Source organism: Pteropus medius, unplaced genomic scaffold (genome assembly GCF_902729225.1).
Source record: "Pteropus medius unplaced genomic scaffold, Ma_sr-lr_union100, whole genome shotgun sequence".
NCBI classification, from domain to species: Eukaryota; Metazoa; Chordata; class Mammalia; order Chiroptera; family Pteropodidae; genus Pteropus; species Pteropus medius.
The window spans coordinates 11,297,415-11,317,741 of NW_024344240.1; the positions used below are offsets into that span (position 1 = coordinate 11,297,415).

The 20,327-nt window shown below is 34.0% G+C and overlaps 1 protein-coding gene across 4 annotated transcripts in view; it reads left to right on the forward strand.

The window, feature by feature from the left end:
• Nucleotides 1-20,327, forward strand: part of TMTC2 (transmembrane O-mannosyltransferase targeting cadherins 2) — a 346,015-nt gene that overhangs the window by 162,821 nt on the left and 162,867 nt on the right. For all 4 annotated transcript variants that reach the window (XM_039868970.1, XM_039868969.1, XM_039868971.1 and 1 more), the window contains one exon: nucleotides 10,298-11,126. In XM_039868970.1, coding sequence (XP_039724904.1) covers nucleotides 10,298-11,126 — 829 coding nt within the window. The remainder of the gene's footprint in view (nucleotides 1-10,297; nucleotides 11,127-20,327) is intronic.

Genomic DNA, 20,327 nt, shown 5'->3' on the forward strand with positions numbered 1-20,327 from the left:
TCTTTTATTTTGATTTCTCTTCCTATTAGGTGTATTCTTAAAGTATAGGGAAAGGAATTTAATGAAAACCAAGAGTGTTTTGATAGTCAAAGAAGTATCTTCTTTTGTTTAAAGTATTTTTTTGTTTCTTAGGTCATAAAGGATATTTTCTTCACATATTTTCTTCATAAAGGCTGGATTGTTTTGTGGCTAACCTGATTTGACCATAGCACAGTGTCTGGTGGCAAGTGTTAAACCTCTTATTTTAAGCTAAACAAGATTACTCTGAAGACTGGCATTCAAGGGCTTGCTTTTAGTGTAGTAGGTTAGGGGCTGTGGCATACCCCTTGCAGTTCTAGTAATTGAACTCTTTGGGTACTTCAATTTCTTTTAGTTCTAGAAGAAGCTTGCCATGGGTACACAAGAAATTGCTAACTGCTCGATTTCCCCATGTTATCTTAATGAGGAAGAATGAGTCACCATGCCAACAAAAATACCATAGCAGTGGGTTTAGAAGCATCCTTCCCTTGATATTTTACTGATTTGGGGATTTATAGTATGTATACTACAAATGCTCTAGAGTGTCAGATGAAAACCAATTTGAAATCAATATGTCATCTTTTTATACAATACTTCTAAACAACTGTGGTCATTTAACCTGAATTTTACTTTATTCGGTTGTTCCATCTTTTTGGATTAATTTGAAAGGCAGTTAAAATGTTAATATGCACTTATGTTAATATGCATTTATGTTAATTGGTGTTAATTTTTAATTATTAGTACAATCATCCCTCAGTATCCATGGGATTGGTTCCAGAATCTCCATGGATACTAGAATCCGCGGATGCTCAAGTTCCTTATATAAAATGTCTTAGTATTTGAATGCAACCTATATTTGCAAATAGGTTACAGCAGAGTATGCCTGTATATCACTTTATTTGTGTGGATTTAGTGTAGTGCTTGGTGCATGGCAAATTCAGGTTTTGCTTTTTGGAGCTTTCTGGCATTTTTTTTTTCCCCCCCTGAAAATTTTGATCTGTGATTGGTTAGGATGTGAAACCCATGGATATAGAGGCCGACTATATTTCTTTGCTTGAAACTTTCAGATATTGATCTGTCAAAACCCATCTATTTAATTTCTCTTGGTTTCTAAAGCTTTTATTCTAGTAACAACCACTCTAAATAGACTTTATTTTTTAGATTGTGTTTTTGATAACCTTCACAGTTTTAAGAATTTCTAGGTAGATATTTTGTGAAATATTCTTCATTGGAATTTGCCAGATGTTTTTCTCATGATTAGATTTTTGTGGGTTTTGAGAGGAGGAACACAGGTGAAATGACTTTTTCATAGTAAAATATCAAGAATACACTATATTAGCATGACTTATCACTGTTAATATTGATTTTAATAACCTGGCCTGAGATGATATTTTTCATGTTTCTGCGCTGTAACATTAATCCCTCCACCTTCTGTCCTTTCCATACTGTGTACTTTGAGAGGAAGTTACTATGCATGGCCCACATTTATGGAGTGGGGAATTGTGCTTTCCTTCTTTGAAGGTGTAGTATATATATAGATTATTTGGATTTCTGCAATGGGGGGGAGTTATCTTTTCATTCTCACTTATTTGTTTGTTATATCATTTATCTATATGGATTTATACATTAGGTTATAATTTGGTACTACTTTACTAATTTTGATATTCAAATTATCCGAACTTTGGCCTTCGAGAGCTCTTTAGGCAGCATCCTATGTCCTTTTGACACTTCAGCTGTGTGTGTGTGTGTGTGTGTGTGTGTGTGTGTGTGTGTGTGTGTACATTTTGAGCACTTCCTCACTTTCTAGTACTTATAAGTGCTCCAGGTTCATCTTGTACATTTTCTGTCCCAGCCCTAAAATCAGTCTGTTTCTCCAAGGAACCCTGGTTCTTTTTATTGGAAAGTGGTATTAGACAGCAAGATGTGAACATTAACACCATTTAAAGAATAAATAAAACAAACTTTTAAGTAAAATTAAGAAGAATATCCTTCAAGTACGATTAAATGAAGAAGGATAAATGGTCACCTTACATTTCTTCTTTTTAATTTACATTTTTAGTATTCTATATAAAATGTTTTTTTTTTTTTTTTTTACCAGTGTCATCTGGTATCATAGGTATGAATAAAGATTATGAGGAATTTCAAATAGGCTAGTAGTTGTGATTGTATTTGAAATGAGAAAAACTTCTGGTGACCTTTTATTATCAAATCAACCCTAATATGTTTGATTTTAAACTTTGGATAAATATCATGTGACATTCATTATATCAAATACATGAAATATGCTTTGACACTCTTTGGATTTTTATATAACCATATTCTCCCTTGATGAAAACCTTACTGGTAAATGTTAATATGGTCTAAAAAAAATTTGTACATTTCCATCAATGAAATTTGATCTATACCCGATTATAAAGTTGTTAAATGTTTATCTGGGTATGTAGGAATGCTTCCTGATGGAAGTTTGAACTCAACGTAAAGTATTATGGAGTCAGCTTGAATAAAGAATTCCTTATCATTGAAAGTGCTGAATGTCTCAGTACTATATTTTTTATGCCCTTAATCTTTAAATTTTTCCTCACAAAGACTAGCTATGTCCATCCATTGAACTTTTTTATAGCTTTCAAAATAGCAAACATTAAAATTATTTTATTTTGTTTGTTAGTTGATGTGGAAAAAAGTTTCTAATCTTATATTGAGGGTAATTATTAATAAGGGAAGCTATTTTCTCTTTGAAGTGAAACAGAAGTACCCTGGCAACTTGATTATGGCAAAACTTTGATTAAGCACATGACTAGTTTCTAGAAACAATTACTAATCATCCTTTACCCATGCACTCATTCTTGTCACAAATTCGGAAAAGTATGTCTTTATATTCATGTTCAAGGGTGAGTCTGCAATGAGAACTGTTTTGGAAAGGAAGGCAGCTAGGAGAAATCCTATATTAATATGAGGAAGGCTTATGACTTCAAAGATGTATGGTGAATATAAAATAGAAGATGCTAGAATTTTGTTATGTCTGGATAGCCTTTTGTCTTAGTTATTCTTATAACTTTCAGATACTGATTTTTATCTACTTTATTATTACAACTCTACCATCATTGCCAAGGGCTTAATTTGGAATTAAATGAGCCTTCTGCTTAAGTAATTTATTTTCATTAGTTTGCCAAAAAGTAAATTTCATGATGGTTTTAATACTCTAAGCCAAAATGTTTACAGTTTTCTTTCGTCAAGTCTAAAATATTCCTTTTTAGTTCCCATTGTACCCCACAAAACATGAGATCAGAAGACAATACTAAAGCTGCTATCATGAATGGCAGTTTTTCTTGAATAATAGAGAGGGGAAATGTTATAGTTGGTTTTTGCTTTTCTCTCTCACATTATTTCTTTAGTCAAAGTCTTTGAAGATGAAAATAAATCACTACAGGGCTTCTTTAAAGGCATCACCACTAATTAATATTACAGAGTCTTCTCATTAGCTTTGACTTCATATTTCAGGTGATGTTGGGAATGATTTTGATGTTTTTTGATAAATTTCACATTATTTGCTGATTAACTAATAGCTACATTCTTCTAATCCATTCATGTATCCTAAGACGAGATAAAATTGTCAACCGCGAACATTACATTCTTAGCTGATTTGCATCCAGTGATTTCCTACATCTGACATTTACAAAAAATTCCTCTCAGATTTTGTAATTAGAAATATATAGTTTTTTTCAATAAAATGGAGATTAGAATTGATTTCCCTTTTTATGTTAAAGAACTTTTAAAAAGATGAAAAACATTTATATTTTTAGAAAAATTAGACTTTCATAAAGCAGATTTATATTATTTTGTAAATAGTGAATTATAAAAGAACCCTGTCCATTCAATAATTGACATGAAATGTGTCTGGTGAGAATTTTTTTTTAAGGAATGCAATGATTTTCCTATTTCTAATTTTACTTTTATAATGAGGTTGTAGTCAGGAAAATGTTCTTCCAGGACATATATCATTGCTTTTATGTATACTTTTCATGGAGAGGAATGGAGAGAGGCAGAAAAATGTGATATAAAGGTGACAAGGCCAAGTTTCTGTATATGATGACAACCAAATTATTTTTAAATGGCCTCATTATTAAATATATGAGCCTTTGTAGGAATTAGGAGCAAGGATTTATTATAAAAAGATTTAAAAATATGTGAGATAATGATAGCTAGAAACTGTCTTTTGGTGAGGGTAAAAGTCGAAGAATCATTTATGTGAATATAGTCACGTGCTGCTTAACCACCAGGATATGTTCTCAGAAATGTGTCATTAGGTACCTTTGTTATTGAGTGAATATTATAGAGTGCACTGACACAAACCTAGGCTGTGTGGTATAGGTTATTGCTCCTGAGTTACAAACCTGTACAGCAGGTTCGTACTGCACAGAATACTGCATTCAGTACTGTACTAAGTACTGTACCATAGTTGTTCATTAACATTATCAAGTATTATGTGCTGCAATAATTGTTTGTGTTATAATTTTATATGACTGGTAATGCAGATTTGTTTACACCAGCATCACTACAATATTTCAGGTCCTTTAAAATCTTATGGGACCACCATCACATGTGTGGGCTGTCATTGAGTGAAATGTCATATGTGGCGCATGACTGTACTTACCAGTATCAGGCTCTGTAGTAACCTCTGTGGATTCAAAAATGTGTCAGTTATATCCCAGATCCAGAAGAGCAGTTTTGGATAATATCATAATTTTGTATCCCAACTGATGTGCATTACGTTTTTATGTAATTTTCTTGTGAAATTAAAGATTTTCTAACAAAATTAAGGTAAGGATCACAAAATAATTTTAGGTTGATTGAATTGGGACATGGGGAAGTATTTTCTAATGTTGAAAAATGTAATAATTATAAAATAATAACTATAGTAAATACTGAATATAAAAATCTATAGGAATGAACACACCAGATCCTTATGTGCCCGTAACCAGAATTTAAATATGATGACATTCTTTGTATATTTGTTTCAAAAATTTTTTTTTAACCTAAAAAAGGTAGATTTAGGCAGATCAGATTATCAAACCTTTTAGTTTTCTTTCAATAAATTTTTAGGGGCTGTGAATAAACAGAACCCACTCATAAATTTGAAGCCACCTTTGTCTCTTACTCATCTATTCATCTCCGTCCACTACCTTAGAGATTTCATCATCTCATGCTTGGTGTAATTATATCTAGACTTGGAAAAAAAAAAGACTTTACATGTATATGTGTTAGGTATTTGTGAAAAATATGTATTATTTTTTCCTGAATGACCGGTATGATTTTATAATATGTATATTTTGCTTGGTTTTTTGTTAGTCACGTTACCATATAATCAATGATTTGATTTGCTTCATTTGTCTTAATAATATTTTTCATGTCAGTATATATAAATGTATTTCTCTATATAATATACATATAGTTTATGTGTATTTTTTCCTTTTAGTTGCTTTATGGAGTCAATGATATGGGTATACCATGGTTTATTTCCATATTGCTCTATTGAAGTTATTAACTATTTTCTTAGTTTTGCTTTTATAAACAATGGTGAATTAGATATCCTTGTATTTATATCTAAGAGGTTTTGTGAGAGAGTATGTAACTAAATCCGGATTACCAAATAATAGAGAATGCAAATTAATTTTTAAAAAATACTTCCAAATTTTCCACCAAAACTGTATAATTTATATTTTCCCATTATATGACAGTTCTTGTTTCAACACAATTTGTGAATATTTTTTAAAAAAATTTCCACTTAGATTCATTTGAAATGTATTTTTTCAATTTAATTTTCATTTTTATTAGTGAATGAGATTGAGCATTTTTTCAAATATTTTTATTGTCTTTTCCCCTGAATTTCCTGTCTATATTTTGAATCTGTTTGTTCTGTTGAACTATGTGCCTTGTGTGATTCATGTTTAGGAGACTAATTTTTTTTTTTTCTGAGAACAAATCCTCTGTCTTCTGTATAGTGCAACAGGCTTGAATATGTCAGCTCTGAATTCTCCTTATTACAAGATCTCAATTCCTTCGTAGCCTGACCTTCGTGACACTCACTTATTATATTACAAATTCAATTTGTCCCTGAGACTGGAAGAAAGCATTATTTATGTTTCATTATGGTTTATTCATTTAGAATGAGGAAAATATGCTTTAAAACTTCATGAAATGAAAGCCATAGGCCAACAGTATTTTTAGTGTCAGTACCATGAATTAGGCTTGTACAAGTTTGCAATGATTCTCAGCTTCTGCTGCATTAGAGTCCCCTGTGGAGATTTTAGTCAGACCAGGGTATCGATATTTTTAAAAGCTTACAAATGATATCGATGGTCCTGTAGGTTTGAAAACTATCTTGTGAGGCACTTTGATTCTCCTCATGAAGTGTTTTTCTAAGATGGGATAGAACATATGAAGTTCCAAGAACACAGGGTCTCTTATCTCTCTTCTTACAGGTGTATGTATATCCAGTACATAGTAGAGTTCCTGCCACCTATAGCAGCCTTAATGATATGTTGACTAAATTGATTATGTTTTTGCTATTAAATTGCAAACATTTTTTAATGTTCCCAGTCAAAGGTTATACTCAGATCATGTTTAAATTTTCTTGCCTTTGAATTCTCATCTTCTGTATGGATTTTCACTAGTTTTAACTTTCAAGTCTATGGTGGCAACTCCTCAGAACTCTCATGCCTTATCTCAGAAATACCTATGCTGAATCAATTCGATACACAAGCCAAGAACAAACAAATGCTGAGGCTAATTGTATTATCATTTGGCTTCCAGCTATAGCTCAGTACAAATTTGTTAATTTGATTTAATCCATAAATCAGAGCATAGGAACGAAAATTAATTAATAAAAACTTTTCCATGCTTTCTTTTCTTTTACCTTATTTTTAAGGCCATTTCCAAAGAATCGGTGCATAAAGCTAGAAGAGAGATTTGGTTTTATCAAAATCCTATTTTTATGTGTGATACATATACCACAATTCTGGAGGAAAGCATTAAAGTGACTTAAAAGTTATGATTTTAAATTTAGACTGATATTTAAAAAGTGGTAGCTAATCATTAGGCTCTTCCACTTTAAATATTTTCATATCAGTTTTCTTTTACTTGTTAGTTTAGTTTTCCTTGAATTTTGTTATTTATTTAGCCCTTACAGACTTTACTGTTAAGTTAGAATGAGCATATCACTTTGGAATTTAGTGTCTTTTGATCTTAGTTATGTCAGTTGTTTAAATGGGAGACTGTCTATGAAAATGTTTTAAATGTAAAGTACTACATAAATTAATACTAACATTTTGTTTTCACTTATGCTTTTTTATTTTTGTCATTTTCTCAGCATTTAGACTTTTTATATAATATTTATCACTGAATAGTTTTTATTACTTACATCTTTATTTTACATTTTATTGTATTTAAATATTCTCCCAGCATCATAAACACTAGAATCCTATTTTATTAACATCTTAGATCGCAGTGTCTTATTTGGGTAATAATTTATTAAAATTTAATAAATTACTAAAGATGCTTTTGTTAAAAAATTAATGAATAAGGTAGTTTTGTCTTATTATGCCATTTCTGTCTTTAGAAATAAAATAGAATTCTGTAATTATTAAAGCTGACTTATTCTGGAGTTTCATGACTAGCAAAGAGGCCTGGTTATATTTCCCTCCCTATGCAGTTCTTTTACTGCTTTGCTTTTCTTCTTGCCTGATTATTACTATTTTTGTAATGCTTCTTTCTTTCTTTCCTCCTCTCCACTCAGTCCCACCAGAAGATATTGTAATAGAAAGGCTTTTAGTTACTCTTTGAAAATGGACTTTTGGTACAAATTTGAAATTGAATTATTTCTCTAATTCAATCTTCTTTATCCATGGTATCTTTTCTCATTTACTTTTCCCAAATGATATGTTTCTTCCTTCTTTAATCTAAGAATACTCAATAATGTGATTGATCCATTAAGTTATTGCAGCTTTTAACATTTGGTTTTATATGGCTTCAATTTTTTTTTCTATAATCTAGAAATTTTAAGGACTTCGCTGTGTAGAATTTCAGAGGAGCCAAGGTAATGGTTTGCATAGGTATTTTTAGATGATAAAAACGCTTTGAACCATATCATTTTTCTAAGAGAGGCTGAAAGTGAAAAATTGGTGATGACTGAACATATTACTCCTCCTACCATTAAAAATTCCATGTAGCATTACAAGAATTAATTTTTAGCAGAGGTCTGCCACAAATATTTTTAAAATACTGAGGTAGTTAATTCTGAAAATTTAGCATTACTGTGATCTGATACTAATGAACAATCCCACCTCTTAAAATTGTTCATAATTTCCATCCGTTTGCTGTTGATAATAGCCAATATAACATGTGTGAGGTGATATCTGGTTGTGGTATTGATTTGCATTTCCCTTATAATTAGTGATGTCGAGCATCTTTTCATGTACCTATTGGCCATGTGTGTATCTTTTTTGGAAAAATGTCTGTTTAGACCCTCTGCCCATTTTGTAATTGGATTTGTTTTTTCAATTGAATTGTATGAGTTTTTTATGTATTTAGAATATATTAACCCCTTATCAGGTACATGATTTGCAAATATTTTCTCCATTGCTTAGATTACCTTTCATTTTGTTAATGGTTTCCTATGCTTTGCAAAGGCTTTTTAGTTTAACATATTTCCACTTGTTTATTTTTGCTTTTGTTGCCTTCTATGGATTGTTTTTTAAATGGTTCCAAGCACCATTCAGAATGTCATTGAGTAAGAAGGTTCTATGCAAGGCCAGAATGTATATAGTAAGAGATCACATTACCAGCGAAGCATTAAGGTTGAGATATGGTGTCCATCCCTCTCTCTCCCCCACTGCTTCTTCAAGACTTAGATTGTTCGAGGCCACTAAATTTCTGTTCAGATTGAAAGTTTGCCAGAACACCGTCATTAACAGGGATGCCCTTTTGCCTTTCTTGCACAATTTTCTATCTTTCTCTTAAAATAGTTAAGTTCATTAAAGTCATTTTATTTTTTTAAAGTTGTCATCAACATAAACAATTTTGGATTCATGAGGAGTATTATGAAATGTTTGATATCACTGATGTCAGTGGCAGCATGGGGTAGCAGATGAGAGCCTGGTTTATAAATTCTGCAAGGAGATTCAAGACAATGAAATAAGGAATGACATAGACATAGCTAAATGCTATTCCTACTTTAGAGCTGAGCAGAATACTATCATAAACCATATATATATATATATATATATATATATATATATATATATATATATCATTAATATATATATATTATCATGATCGCTCTTTCTTTTTCCCCAGAATCTAAACTATACAATGAAAAAGACAGTTGCTAGGTCTTACTAGATGCCTACTATAACCCATGCAGAGTGCAAAGTATTTTTACATTTTGATCTTGTTACCACTGGGGTGATGTGAAATCTGGCATCTCCTCAGAAGCATGGGGGAGGAGAGGGATAACAGTGCAGAAGTGTAGTTAGCATTTTTCCTTGGTTCTTCCTCATTGATGCAATGAAGAATCACAGGCCAGTGAGATTTAGAAAAGATTTATTAAAGGTATATTTTAGAAAGACAAAGCATGCCCCAGAGAGGCACACGGTTTCAGTGAAGAGCTGTTACAGAGCACAGTAACAACAACCAGGATAACCAGCACAAAAGGGCCCAGAAGTAGGAATGTCTGCGTTATAGCTGGGCTGCGATGGGTGGTTCTTAGGTGATTGGCAAGTGAGGTCATTTTGATTGACAATTGGCTGCTATATAACTTTGCCTAGTGCACAAATGCATAGCCAGAATTCTACTACCACTGGGGTGTTCTTTGGGCAGTCTCTAGGCTGGGCCCCTATTCCTTTGTTCTCCCTGTCATTCACGTCTGACTAGCTACCTAACAATCCCATTTTGACCTGATGCTAATTCCAAGATGAAATATATTCAACCTATTTTGTAGAGGTCAGAAAATTGATGCTTTGGTTATTGGACTTTAAAAAAGGAATGAGAAGAAAAGATACTCATCAAAAGTTATATACAAAGTAGAATTCCAGTCAATTTTTTTCAGGTTAAAATTTCCCTAAACATCTTTAAAAGGAGATAAAAATATAGCCATATATTTGAGACCTAATTCTGTTTTTAACTGTCCATTTAAAAATATATTTCATCTCAACATGCTTAGTGAAGTGTTCTCATGCTTTATTAATAATGATCTTAATTTTCTCCCCCTCTCTTTTGGTTTCAGGGAAAGAACTTGTCTCTTTTCCTCAGCATTAGTCTGTTAACTTTCTGGGGAACTTCCCTTTTGGGTGCCCGTTTGTACTGGATGGGAAATAAACCACCAAGCTTTTCCAACTCTGACAACCCAGCTGCTGACTCGGATAGCTTCCTGGCTCGCACGCTCACCTTCTTTTACCTACCAACCAAGAACCTCTGGCTGTTGCTCTGCCCAGATACCCTCAGTTTTGACTGGTCAATGGATGCTGTGCCTCTGGTCAAAACAATTTGTGATTGGAGAAACCTACACACTGTGGCCTTCTATATTGGACTCCTCCTCCTTGCCTACTATGGTTTGAAGAGCCCAAGCATGGAAAGAGAATGCGATGGGAAATTTGTAACAAATGGCAAGCAGAATGCAAATGGACATAGCTGCCATTCAGATGCGGAATATCGGAACTCAGAAATTAAGTCCAGCTTTGCATCCAAAGTGGAAAATGGCATTAAAAATAATGTATCACAGAGAACACAACTTCCTTCTACCGAGAACATTGTTGTTCTGTCTTTATCTTTGTTAATAATACCCTTTGTTCCTGCCACGAACCTGTTTTTTTATGTTGGCTTTGTAATTGCAGAGCGAGTATTATATATTCCTAGTATGGGCTTCTGTCTCCTCATTACAGTGGGTGCCAGAGCCCTTTATGTCAAAGTCCAAAAACGGTTTCTCAAGAGCTTGATTTTTTATGCTACAGCTACCTTAATTGTTTTCTATGGACTCAAGACTGTAATCAGGAATGGAGACTGGCAGAATGAGGAGATGCTGTACAGGTCAGGGATAAAAGTAAACCCAGCGAAAGGTAATGATTTATCTTATGCTTTTGCCTAGACAATTTATTCTTTCTGCCTTTTTCTGTCTTTGCTTTTTGCCTTAAAACACAGTATTAAGGAAGAAGAGGTCCTTTTATGCAATACCCATATCTTGCTCTTTTTACTTTTTAAGAAATGAGCAGTACAGTTTTAGAGACATATCAGCATATTCCATATTTGGAATAGGGAAGCCCTTCCCTCTGTTCTTGGCTGTGTTTGTCCAGAGGAATTAGAACTCCTGTTATGTGAATATATTGACGATCATAAGAGCTTAGAAAAACGCTTGCTTTCCACATTTTAAAATACTGATATGGACATTTATCTCTTTCATCGTGTAATAAAAGTCAAGTTATACCCCTTAAGTATACTTTTGCTCTTCTGTTTTCTGAGCATTGCCTGAGAAAATACCACAAGACTTAACGTTGACATCTTTAACAGATTTGGAGGTAAGGCTACCTCTGAATCTTGGAGTCATGTCTCTAGGTGTCATTGTGTACACATGCAAGTGTGAGTCACCCTTAGCTTTGCAGAGGCTAAATAATCGGGGTGTTGCCAAGTAGTTAGCACTTGGGGCAATAAACTTTTCACTGTACAATGAAAAGATTGATCATACTTTTTGTTGTTTTTGATTTCTAAAGTTATTTTAGCAAATCTCAGAATCTATAGCCTGAGTATAAAGTAGTTTCCTTTAAAGCATAAATGAATAGTAAAAAACTATTTTAGTGTATTTACCTGGTTTAGGAAATTACTTTGATGATGGAAACTAGTAAGCAATTGAATAAAAATAAGTTTACATTTTAACTGCAGAAATATTTACTAGTAAATAGTGCCAAATAGTCTTGTTCTTCATAAGTCATTTTTTAGTTATCCCTTAAATTATGTTTGCTTGCATAGAATTTAAACTGGTCTTTTTCTACTTTTTCCAACACAATTCTATACTAGTATTCAGATACGAAAAGTAAGAAAGTGTTCCAATGTATGGAATGACTGCTGATATGTATCATGATATATATTGAAAGATCTAGATACCCCAGAAGCAACTCTGGCATCCTTATCTGATTGCCAATTAAATCAAGAATATAGTGAGCAACTATACCTATCTTTAAGCCAAGGAACTAATTCTTGGTACCTTTAAGGTGTAATAGATTGCAGGGATTTTAATGGGACTAGAAACATTAAAATTGAGCTAGTGCATAGCATATAATTCCTCAGTTCTGAAAAAATCTTCACCATGTGGCTTTTAGGTAGAGTGCTACAAAAGTTATTGAATGCTTGAACCTAGCTCTTGCTGTTAAAATTGTTGCAATCAGTTCTCACAGAATGCTTTTCAGGTTTTCTTCATTGGTGATTTAAGTATATTAAAGAAGTCTATGTTGCCAGTTTATTTTCCTGCTGTTTAAAACAGATAAATAGTAAGGAATTAAAAGAAAAAAAAAATCAACATACTATTTGCATCACAGGGTTGTTCTGAGGATTTATTAAATGTATCGGTTGAGTTTTAAGCTACTGTAACAAAGAACCATGATAACAGTGACTTAAATAAGATAGAAGCTTTATTTTTTCATGTAGCAGTCTAAGTATGTGCAGCCCAGAGCAGATAAGATGGCGCCATGGGTTTTCAGGATCCAAGCTCCTTCTCCTTTGTTCTCTTGCCATGTCAGTAGTGTCACCCTGTCTGTATGGTCCAAAATGGCTCATTATCACATCAGCACTTCAGCTAAGAGGAAAAAGGACAGAAAAGGGCAAATGGTGGGTGTACTCATTCTCTTTAAGAGCATATCACAGATATTGCACACCCCATGTTCGCTCACAGACTATTAGCCACATCAAGCTTCAAGGAAGGCTGAGACGTGATCTCTTTATTCCGGGAAGCCAAGTACCCAGACAAATTTTACTACTCTGGAAGAAAGGGAGGGGAGGTACTCAGATACTGGAGTCAAGTGTCACTTGCTGTCCCGAAGTACGTGAAAACATTTTGTAAACTAGATATTTTCCAGCATTACATACTATTACTGTTGACAGTTATGATTATGAGTCTGATTAAGTTATTTTGGTGACATGTTTGATCATTTGTTCAGTTATCCATTTACTCGATCGTATGTTCACTTATTCATTCACTCAGTGAAATGATTACTAAAACATTTACTTGATTTTCAATATAGGTCTATGTCTTTTTCTTAACAAGAAATGCTCTAGTACTTAGGCACTCAAAATATTATTAGATAAATGAATACACAACTGACCAGTATTAGAAGTCATTTGAGATATCAAAAATTGAATTCTTAAACCACTGTACTCCAGCCAACTGCTTTACCTGGAGCCTTTACCATCTCATTTTATGGCAACTCCATTGTCCCAGCAGCTCTGGTCAACACTTTGGAGTAATCCATACTTCCCCTTTCTCTTTCACATCCTACATCTATTTCATTAGCAAATTCTCTCTGCTCTGCCTTCAAAAATGCACCCAAAACTTGAGGACTTTTTACAACCTCCACTACTACCACCATGGCCCAAGACAATTTCTTCTTTCATCAGATTATTACTAAAAAATGTGACCTGATCTCCCTGCTTCTATTTTCTGCCTTTTATCATGCCTTGTAATGTTTTGTTGAAACTGACAAGATATATTGGGTAATAGTGGTACCTTTGGGACAATTGGAGATTGGTGTTGCCCCAACAGCTGGGGAAGGGAGAGGGGTAAGATGGCTCAGAAGTGTAGTTAGCATTTTTCCTGTTCTTCCTCACTGATGCAGTGAAGAATCACAGGTCAGTGAGATTTAGAAAAGATTTATTAAAAGTATGTTTTAGAAAGACAAAGCATGCCCCAAGGAGGCACATGGTCCCAGCGAAGAGCTGTAACAGAGTGCTGTAACCACAATAACCAAAACAAAGGGGCCACAAAAAGGCCACGAAAGCCACAAAAGGCCACAAAGGGCAAAAAAAGACCCAGAAGTGGGAATGTCTGCATTATATTTGGGCTGTAGTGAGTGGTTCCAAAGGCATTCCTAGGTGATTGGCAAGTGAGATCATTTTGTTTGATTATTGGGGTGTTCTTTAGACGGTCTCTAGGCTGTGCCCCTATTCCTTGTTCCCACTGTAGTCATATCTGACTTGCTTCCTAACAATAGGAATTGAGGTAAATAGGCTTACTGTGAGGTTTTGTGTTAATCTGGCTAGGAATTAGTCTGTATTTAATGTTTGCTGTAGTTGTAGGTGGTAGAGGCATCAAATTTTCCTGGTGTCCTTGTTCTGATCTCTCCAGACTTAGACTTCCCTAAAGACTCAGAGTCTGTATTTTGCATCTCTTTCCTCTGTAATCCCATTATTACACCAGAGTCTTGTTGGTATGTTGTTAAAATATGTGTGTCGGGGTGGGGGGAGGGGAAGTTCAATTATTTTATGATTAAATTCTAGTGTCTCTGAGCTATTGCCTTCCTGAATATTTATTAGTTTTCTCTATCTCTCCTTCCAGTTGAGAGGGGTTTGGAATGAGAGGAACGCCCTTCCTCCTCAGCCCAAGGCTTTGGTAGGGTCTTTCCCCTGGAGAGTAGACCTTTGTTATGGAAAAAATCAGGGCATTCAGCTGTTCCCCCTTATCAGAGGTTTTGCTTTCTGTGCGTTCAGTTACCCAGGGTCGACTTGATCTGAACATGTTATAAAGAAAACTCCAGAAATAAACAGTTCATAAGTTAAATGGAGTGCCATTCTGAATAGTGTGAGGAAACCTCAGGCTGTCTGTACTGTCCTGGCTGGGACATGAATGATTTCTTTGTGCAGTTTATTCGTGCTGTACAGCAGGTCCTTGAATGATAGCATTTGGTCCTAACATTGATGAGAAAAAAAAAATCAGTTCCCAGAGTGGGCCACTGTCTGTGTAGAATTTACACATTCTCCCCATGTCTGCGTGAGTTTTCTCTGGATATCCCCATTTCCTCCCACATCCCAAAGATGTGCATGTTAGATTCATTGGTGTGTCTAAATGGTCCCAGTCAGTGTGAGTGCGGTGCGTGTGAGTGCACTCTGCGATGAAGGGCGTCCTGTCCAGGACGGGTTCCCACCTTTCGCCTGAGCTGCTGTAGAAGAGGCTCAGGCCACCTGCCACCCTGAACTGGAATAAGTGGGTTGGAAACTAATTCTCTTACTTGTTTTTATTAATCTTTCTTAAATGTATGTCTAGCTCACATTTATTTGAATGTTTAATATCAGACATGTTTTAAGTCTTTATTTAGAGGTTTAGTGAGGTTTTTGTGACCAGAAATATTCCATAGGTACTTAACTCTTGTTTATATCAATTAGCCTATGGTAAAATTGGTTTCCTTATACGTCATTTTGCCTAAAGTCTCTGTTTTCAAGAACCTGTGGACTACATTAAGTGCGGACTTAAAGTATACCCTACTTACCTTGTCTCAGTTATGGGATCTGTTGTCAAGGAGAGAGGGAAGGAGGGAGAGAGTGAGGGAGGGAAGGAGAGAAGGAGAGAGAGAGAGAGACTGTATGCACATAACTTTCATTACAATATATTGTTATAATTGTTCTATTTTATCAGTTATTGTTGTTAATCTCTTACTTGCCTAATTTATAAATTAAACTTTGTCATAGACATGTACAGATAGGAAATAACATATATGTAATCATACACCACATAACACATAATGGCATTTCTGTCGATGACAGACTGCATATATGACAGTGTCTTCAAAGATTATAATGGAGCTGAAAAATTTGTATTCTAGTGAGATAGTAGCTGTCATTAAGTCCTAATATGATGCATTACTCACATTTTTGTGATTATCTGGTGTAATCAAACCTACTGCATTGCCCATCGTATAGGTTTGAGTAAGTGTATTCTCTGATGTTTGTACAAGAAAAAATTGCCTAACGATGCCTTTCTCAGAATGTATCCCATTCTTAGGTACACATGCCTGTACAGGGTTTTGTACTATCCATGGTCTCAGACATCCACTAGGGATCTTGAAATGTATCCCCCGGAAAAGGGAGGACTACTGCATTTAAAAAGGTTTATTCTTCCCCTCCCACTACAAGAGCCAGGGCGGCATCTTTCTTGGCTTTTCAAAGTGATAACCTGGTGGTGCCCATGGAGGCAAACCCCACAAAAGTGTAGAGGCTTCTAAATTTACTGTGGCCTCTATGAGTTTCTCACTGTTAAGCTAGTCTGCATTCAGCTTCCAGGGTACTCTTCAAAATTATCAGTTAATTTTTTTTAATAATTAACAACTTCTGCTCTGGGTAATCATATCTCTGCTGTGATTCTGAATTTGTCTCTCCAGATTTTAGGGTGATGGTTTGCCCTGTGACCTAAGTTCACTGCTGGTTATAAGAAAAGTCATTGATTTTTTATTTGTTTAGTTTTTTCTTATTGTAAAGATGAGAGTGACAGCTTCCAACATCTTTATATGTCACGAGCTGAAGCCCTGCTTTCATTTTTATATCACTTAGAGGCTACATTTAAATAGCAGCCCTAATGATCCTTTTGAAACACCAGAGTCTGGTATTCACTGCTCCCAGGTCTTCACTGACTCCCCATTTGTCTCAGAGGAAAAGCACAGACTTGACCCCATACTTCCACCAGGCCCCTTTGATGGGTCTTCTGTATGCCATGTAAACTCCTACCTCAGAGCTTTTGCATTTGTAATTGCTTCTTCATGGAATGTGTTTCCTAGGATGTTCTCACCTCTGTCTCTGTCACCTCCTTTAGGACTTTGGTTAAATGTTGCATTATAAGTAAGTTGCTTTATGGAAAATTGGCTACCCTTTTAAAAATCGCAACTGCTCATCTGCCTCCACCTTATCCAGTATTTTCTATTCTCTTCCTGTGCTTCATAATACTTAATACTATTTGAAATACCACATTTTCCTTGTTTATGTGTTTATTGTCTGAATATATTTCCAGCATACACTAGAATGTAAGCCACAAGAAGGCAGGGATCTTTGCATTTTTAAGATGCCATATATGTAGCAACTAGAACAGTGCCTGTTAGAGAAAACACATTTAGTAATGAATACATTGAATAATAAAAGTTAAAACATAATCCTTCTCCTTAAAGAGGATTTATAATCTATTTAGAGATAAGGTGTACATGCATAAAGAAAGCAAAAGTATAAAATATTAAGCTGTTGATATACTGTGTAGTGAGGCTTGCTTCATAATAAGAGGGATGAAAATGGTAGTGAAATTAGTTTTAGATTCCATGACTGCCTTCTGTGACATATGCTTCCATTTTGATACAAAGCAAAACTCTTTAAATCCACTTTCCTTACTTTTTTATTTGTAACATGCTAATAATAATTCTGTCTACGGTTACTTTCTTAGAAATTATGAGACTGGCAGTAATCTTCCTTAAGACAGATTTTTCTTACTTTATTATGTTATTTGAGCCTAGCAAAAGATTAGAAACTCTTTAAAGCCAGTCTTTTCATAAGGTTGTCTGAGATTACAGTTATTTCATTGAGTTAGGTTTTTTTAGTTTGTATGAAAATCTTTGCAGATTTTGGACTTCTTCAGTCTACCATGTGCTTTAACAGAATATGATTTTAAGCCTCATGAAGTGTTGTGCTTTTAAGCTGCTTTCTTTAGTAATAGGTCCTGTAGACAGCTGCCAGTCATTAACTGATTGGATGCAAATGATGATGAGTAAAGCCTGTCACAGTGACTGTGCTGCTAATTTATGGTTTAAATTGGGATAGAAGAGAAATGATAGCTGATTTGGATGATGTAAACCACAAGTCCTGTCTCATTATGTGGTTGATAATGTCAGGAGAATACTAGACATGGTTGATTACTGTAGTTTACTGATTTCACAATGACTCTTTGCATTTTTGTGCTTAGGAAAGAGGAAATTTTCTCTGAGGACTGCTTTAATGAGCAAGCCACATAATATTTAAAAGGGCTGTTTTTCTGTTTAAAACAACATTTTATAAACCATATTGATTAGTATTTGCTTGAAACAAGCATTTCTTAATTCATTATAAAGTGGTTAAATGTATGTTTACCTCTGTTGGCCTCTGACCTCATCTGAATCCCCATGTGTCTTCAGCTCTCTGTAGAATTTGGCACTATTGGTCTCTGCTTTTATAGCTTTCAAGGCAGTACACAATTTTGACTTTCTTTCATTTTCCACAGCTCTCTCTTTTACGGTTTTGCCTCCTCCCTGAATTGATTGATTCATCAAGATTCTGTCCAACGACTGTCTTTATTTGCCTTTCTGTATGGAATCTAGAATACTACTGTATGTACAGTATGAGGTCAATAAATGTGTCATTGAATCCTTAAGTTATTTTCCCCATGACCTCATATCTATGTGCAACTTCTCCACTTGGGTGATTTGCCAGCATCTCAAACTCATCACTTGTCTTATCTAAAACCAACTACTTGCCAACATCCTTATTAATTAAGGTTACAAGCACAGACTAACAAAGTTATTATAGAAAAATAGACCAGTGAGCACACAAACATAAAAAAAATGATAGTGTATAGGTGATATATCTGGTATGCTAAAAGACATTAAAATTTTTTATGTTATTAAAAATTAAATTACTTCTTTAGAATGGTTTAAATTTGCTTTATAGAGCATATGACTATATCAATTTGCTTTAAAAACATATGCCTTTGATTCCTAATTGTTTGAAAATAATTTCTTAAAAAAGAATTAAGAAGAATTAAGCAAGGTTAATCCAAGGAAAATTTGTTAAGAAGCTGAAGTTTATTTAAATTGTTTTGCATTTTTTAAATGAAATTTATTGAGGTGACATTGGTTAATAAAATCATATACGTTTAAGGTATACAGTTCAATAGTACATCATATGTATATTGCATAAACATATGCATCCAAAGTTAAATTTCCTTCCATCACCATATATTTGACCCTCTTTACCCTTATTTACCTTCCCCCTTCCCTTTTTCCCTCTGGTAACCACTAAACTGTTGTCGGTGTCCATGAATCTCTGTTTCTTTTGTTCCTTTGTTGCTTTCAGTTTTATATCCCACGTATAAGTGAAATCATATGGTCCTCAACTTTTTCTGTCTGATTTATTTTGCTTAGTATGATAATCTCAGGATCCATCCACGTTGTTGTAAATGGTAGTATTTCATCTTTTCTCATACCTGAGTAATATTTGGTTTATTTTTAATGCCCGTTTCTAATGTAAATATGTAGAACGATCAATATAAAGGACATATATATGATACACATATTTGATACTCTAAAGGTGATTACCCAGGCATTCAATGTTCATCCCCTTCTAGTGCAAATAACACATACTGCCCGTACAGATAAAGAAAAACAGAGACAAAATAGTTGTTTCAGCTATGGAGCATTTGACAAATTTTTTTCTTCCTGGATTTCTGTAATATTGATACTCCTATTTCAACTTCACATGGTTTCAAATTTCAAGAAACAAATATGTTGAAGGAATATAATTTTATTTAGGAAACAACTCATAATTTAAATGAAATCTAAACCTCTAAGTCATGTGAAACTGACTAATTCATTGTGGATTTTGTGGTCTAAGTTTTTGTTTAGCTCTGAGTGTCTTCTTTATTTATGGTGAATTGCAATTAACCAGCTAACTTTGAAATTAAGTAGTAAAATTTATGATAGTTTTTGAAATTTTATGTCTAAAGTAAGATGAAAATTTTCAAAAGATGTTCAGATTTTATATAATGCATAAAATTTAACAGTTAAGTCAGGAAGGGAAACCAGTATAGTATATTGTTAAGACTGACTAGCCTGAATTAAAAAGTTATAAAATACAGATTTTCATTTTTAACAGAGAGATATTGTAGTAGTTAGGTAGCTAAAAGAACTAGTAAAGAATGAAGGAGGGAAAAATAGTACAAGGTTGAATCAGGCTTCAATAGGGTAAAGAAATTATATTGCTTCATTTCGAAAAGGTTCATCTCTTCTGAGTAGAAAAAAGAAATAGATAAATAATGGGGCTGACAGGAATAAAATTAAAATGTCTCATCAACTCAACTAGAATAAAATAGTTTAAAAAGTAAATTTGCTCAATTGTTAAATTGAGGCCCCATTTAAACATTTGATTCTTGAAATCAACCATGATTGTTTTTCAGTTGTGATGGTGTATTCACAGAAATTCAGAAGCATGATTTCCTTGCCTCTATGAATGGACTGGTACATAATTTTTTTGTTCTTGCTCTAATGACTGTGAAT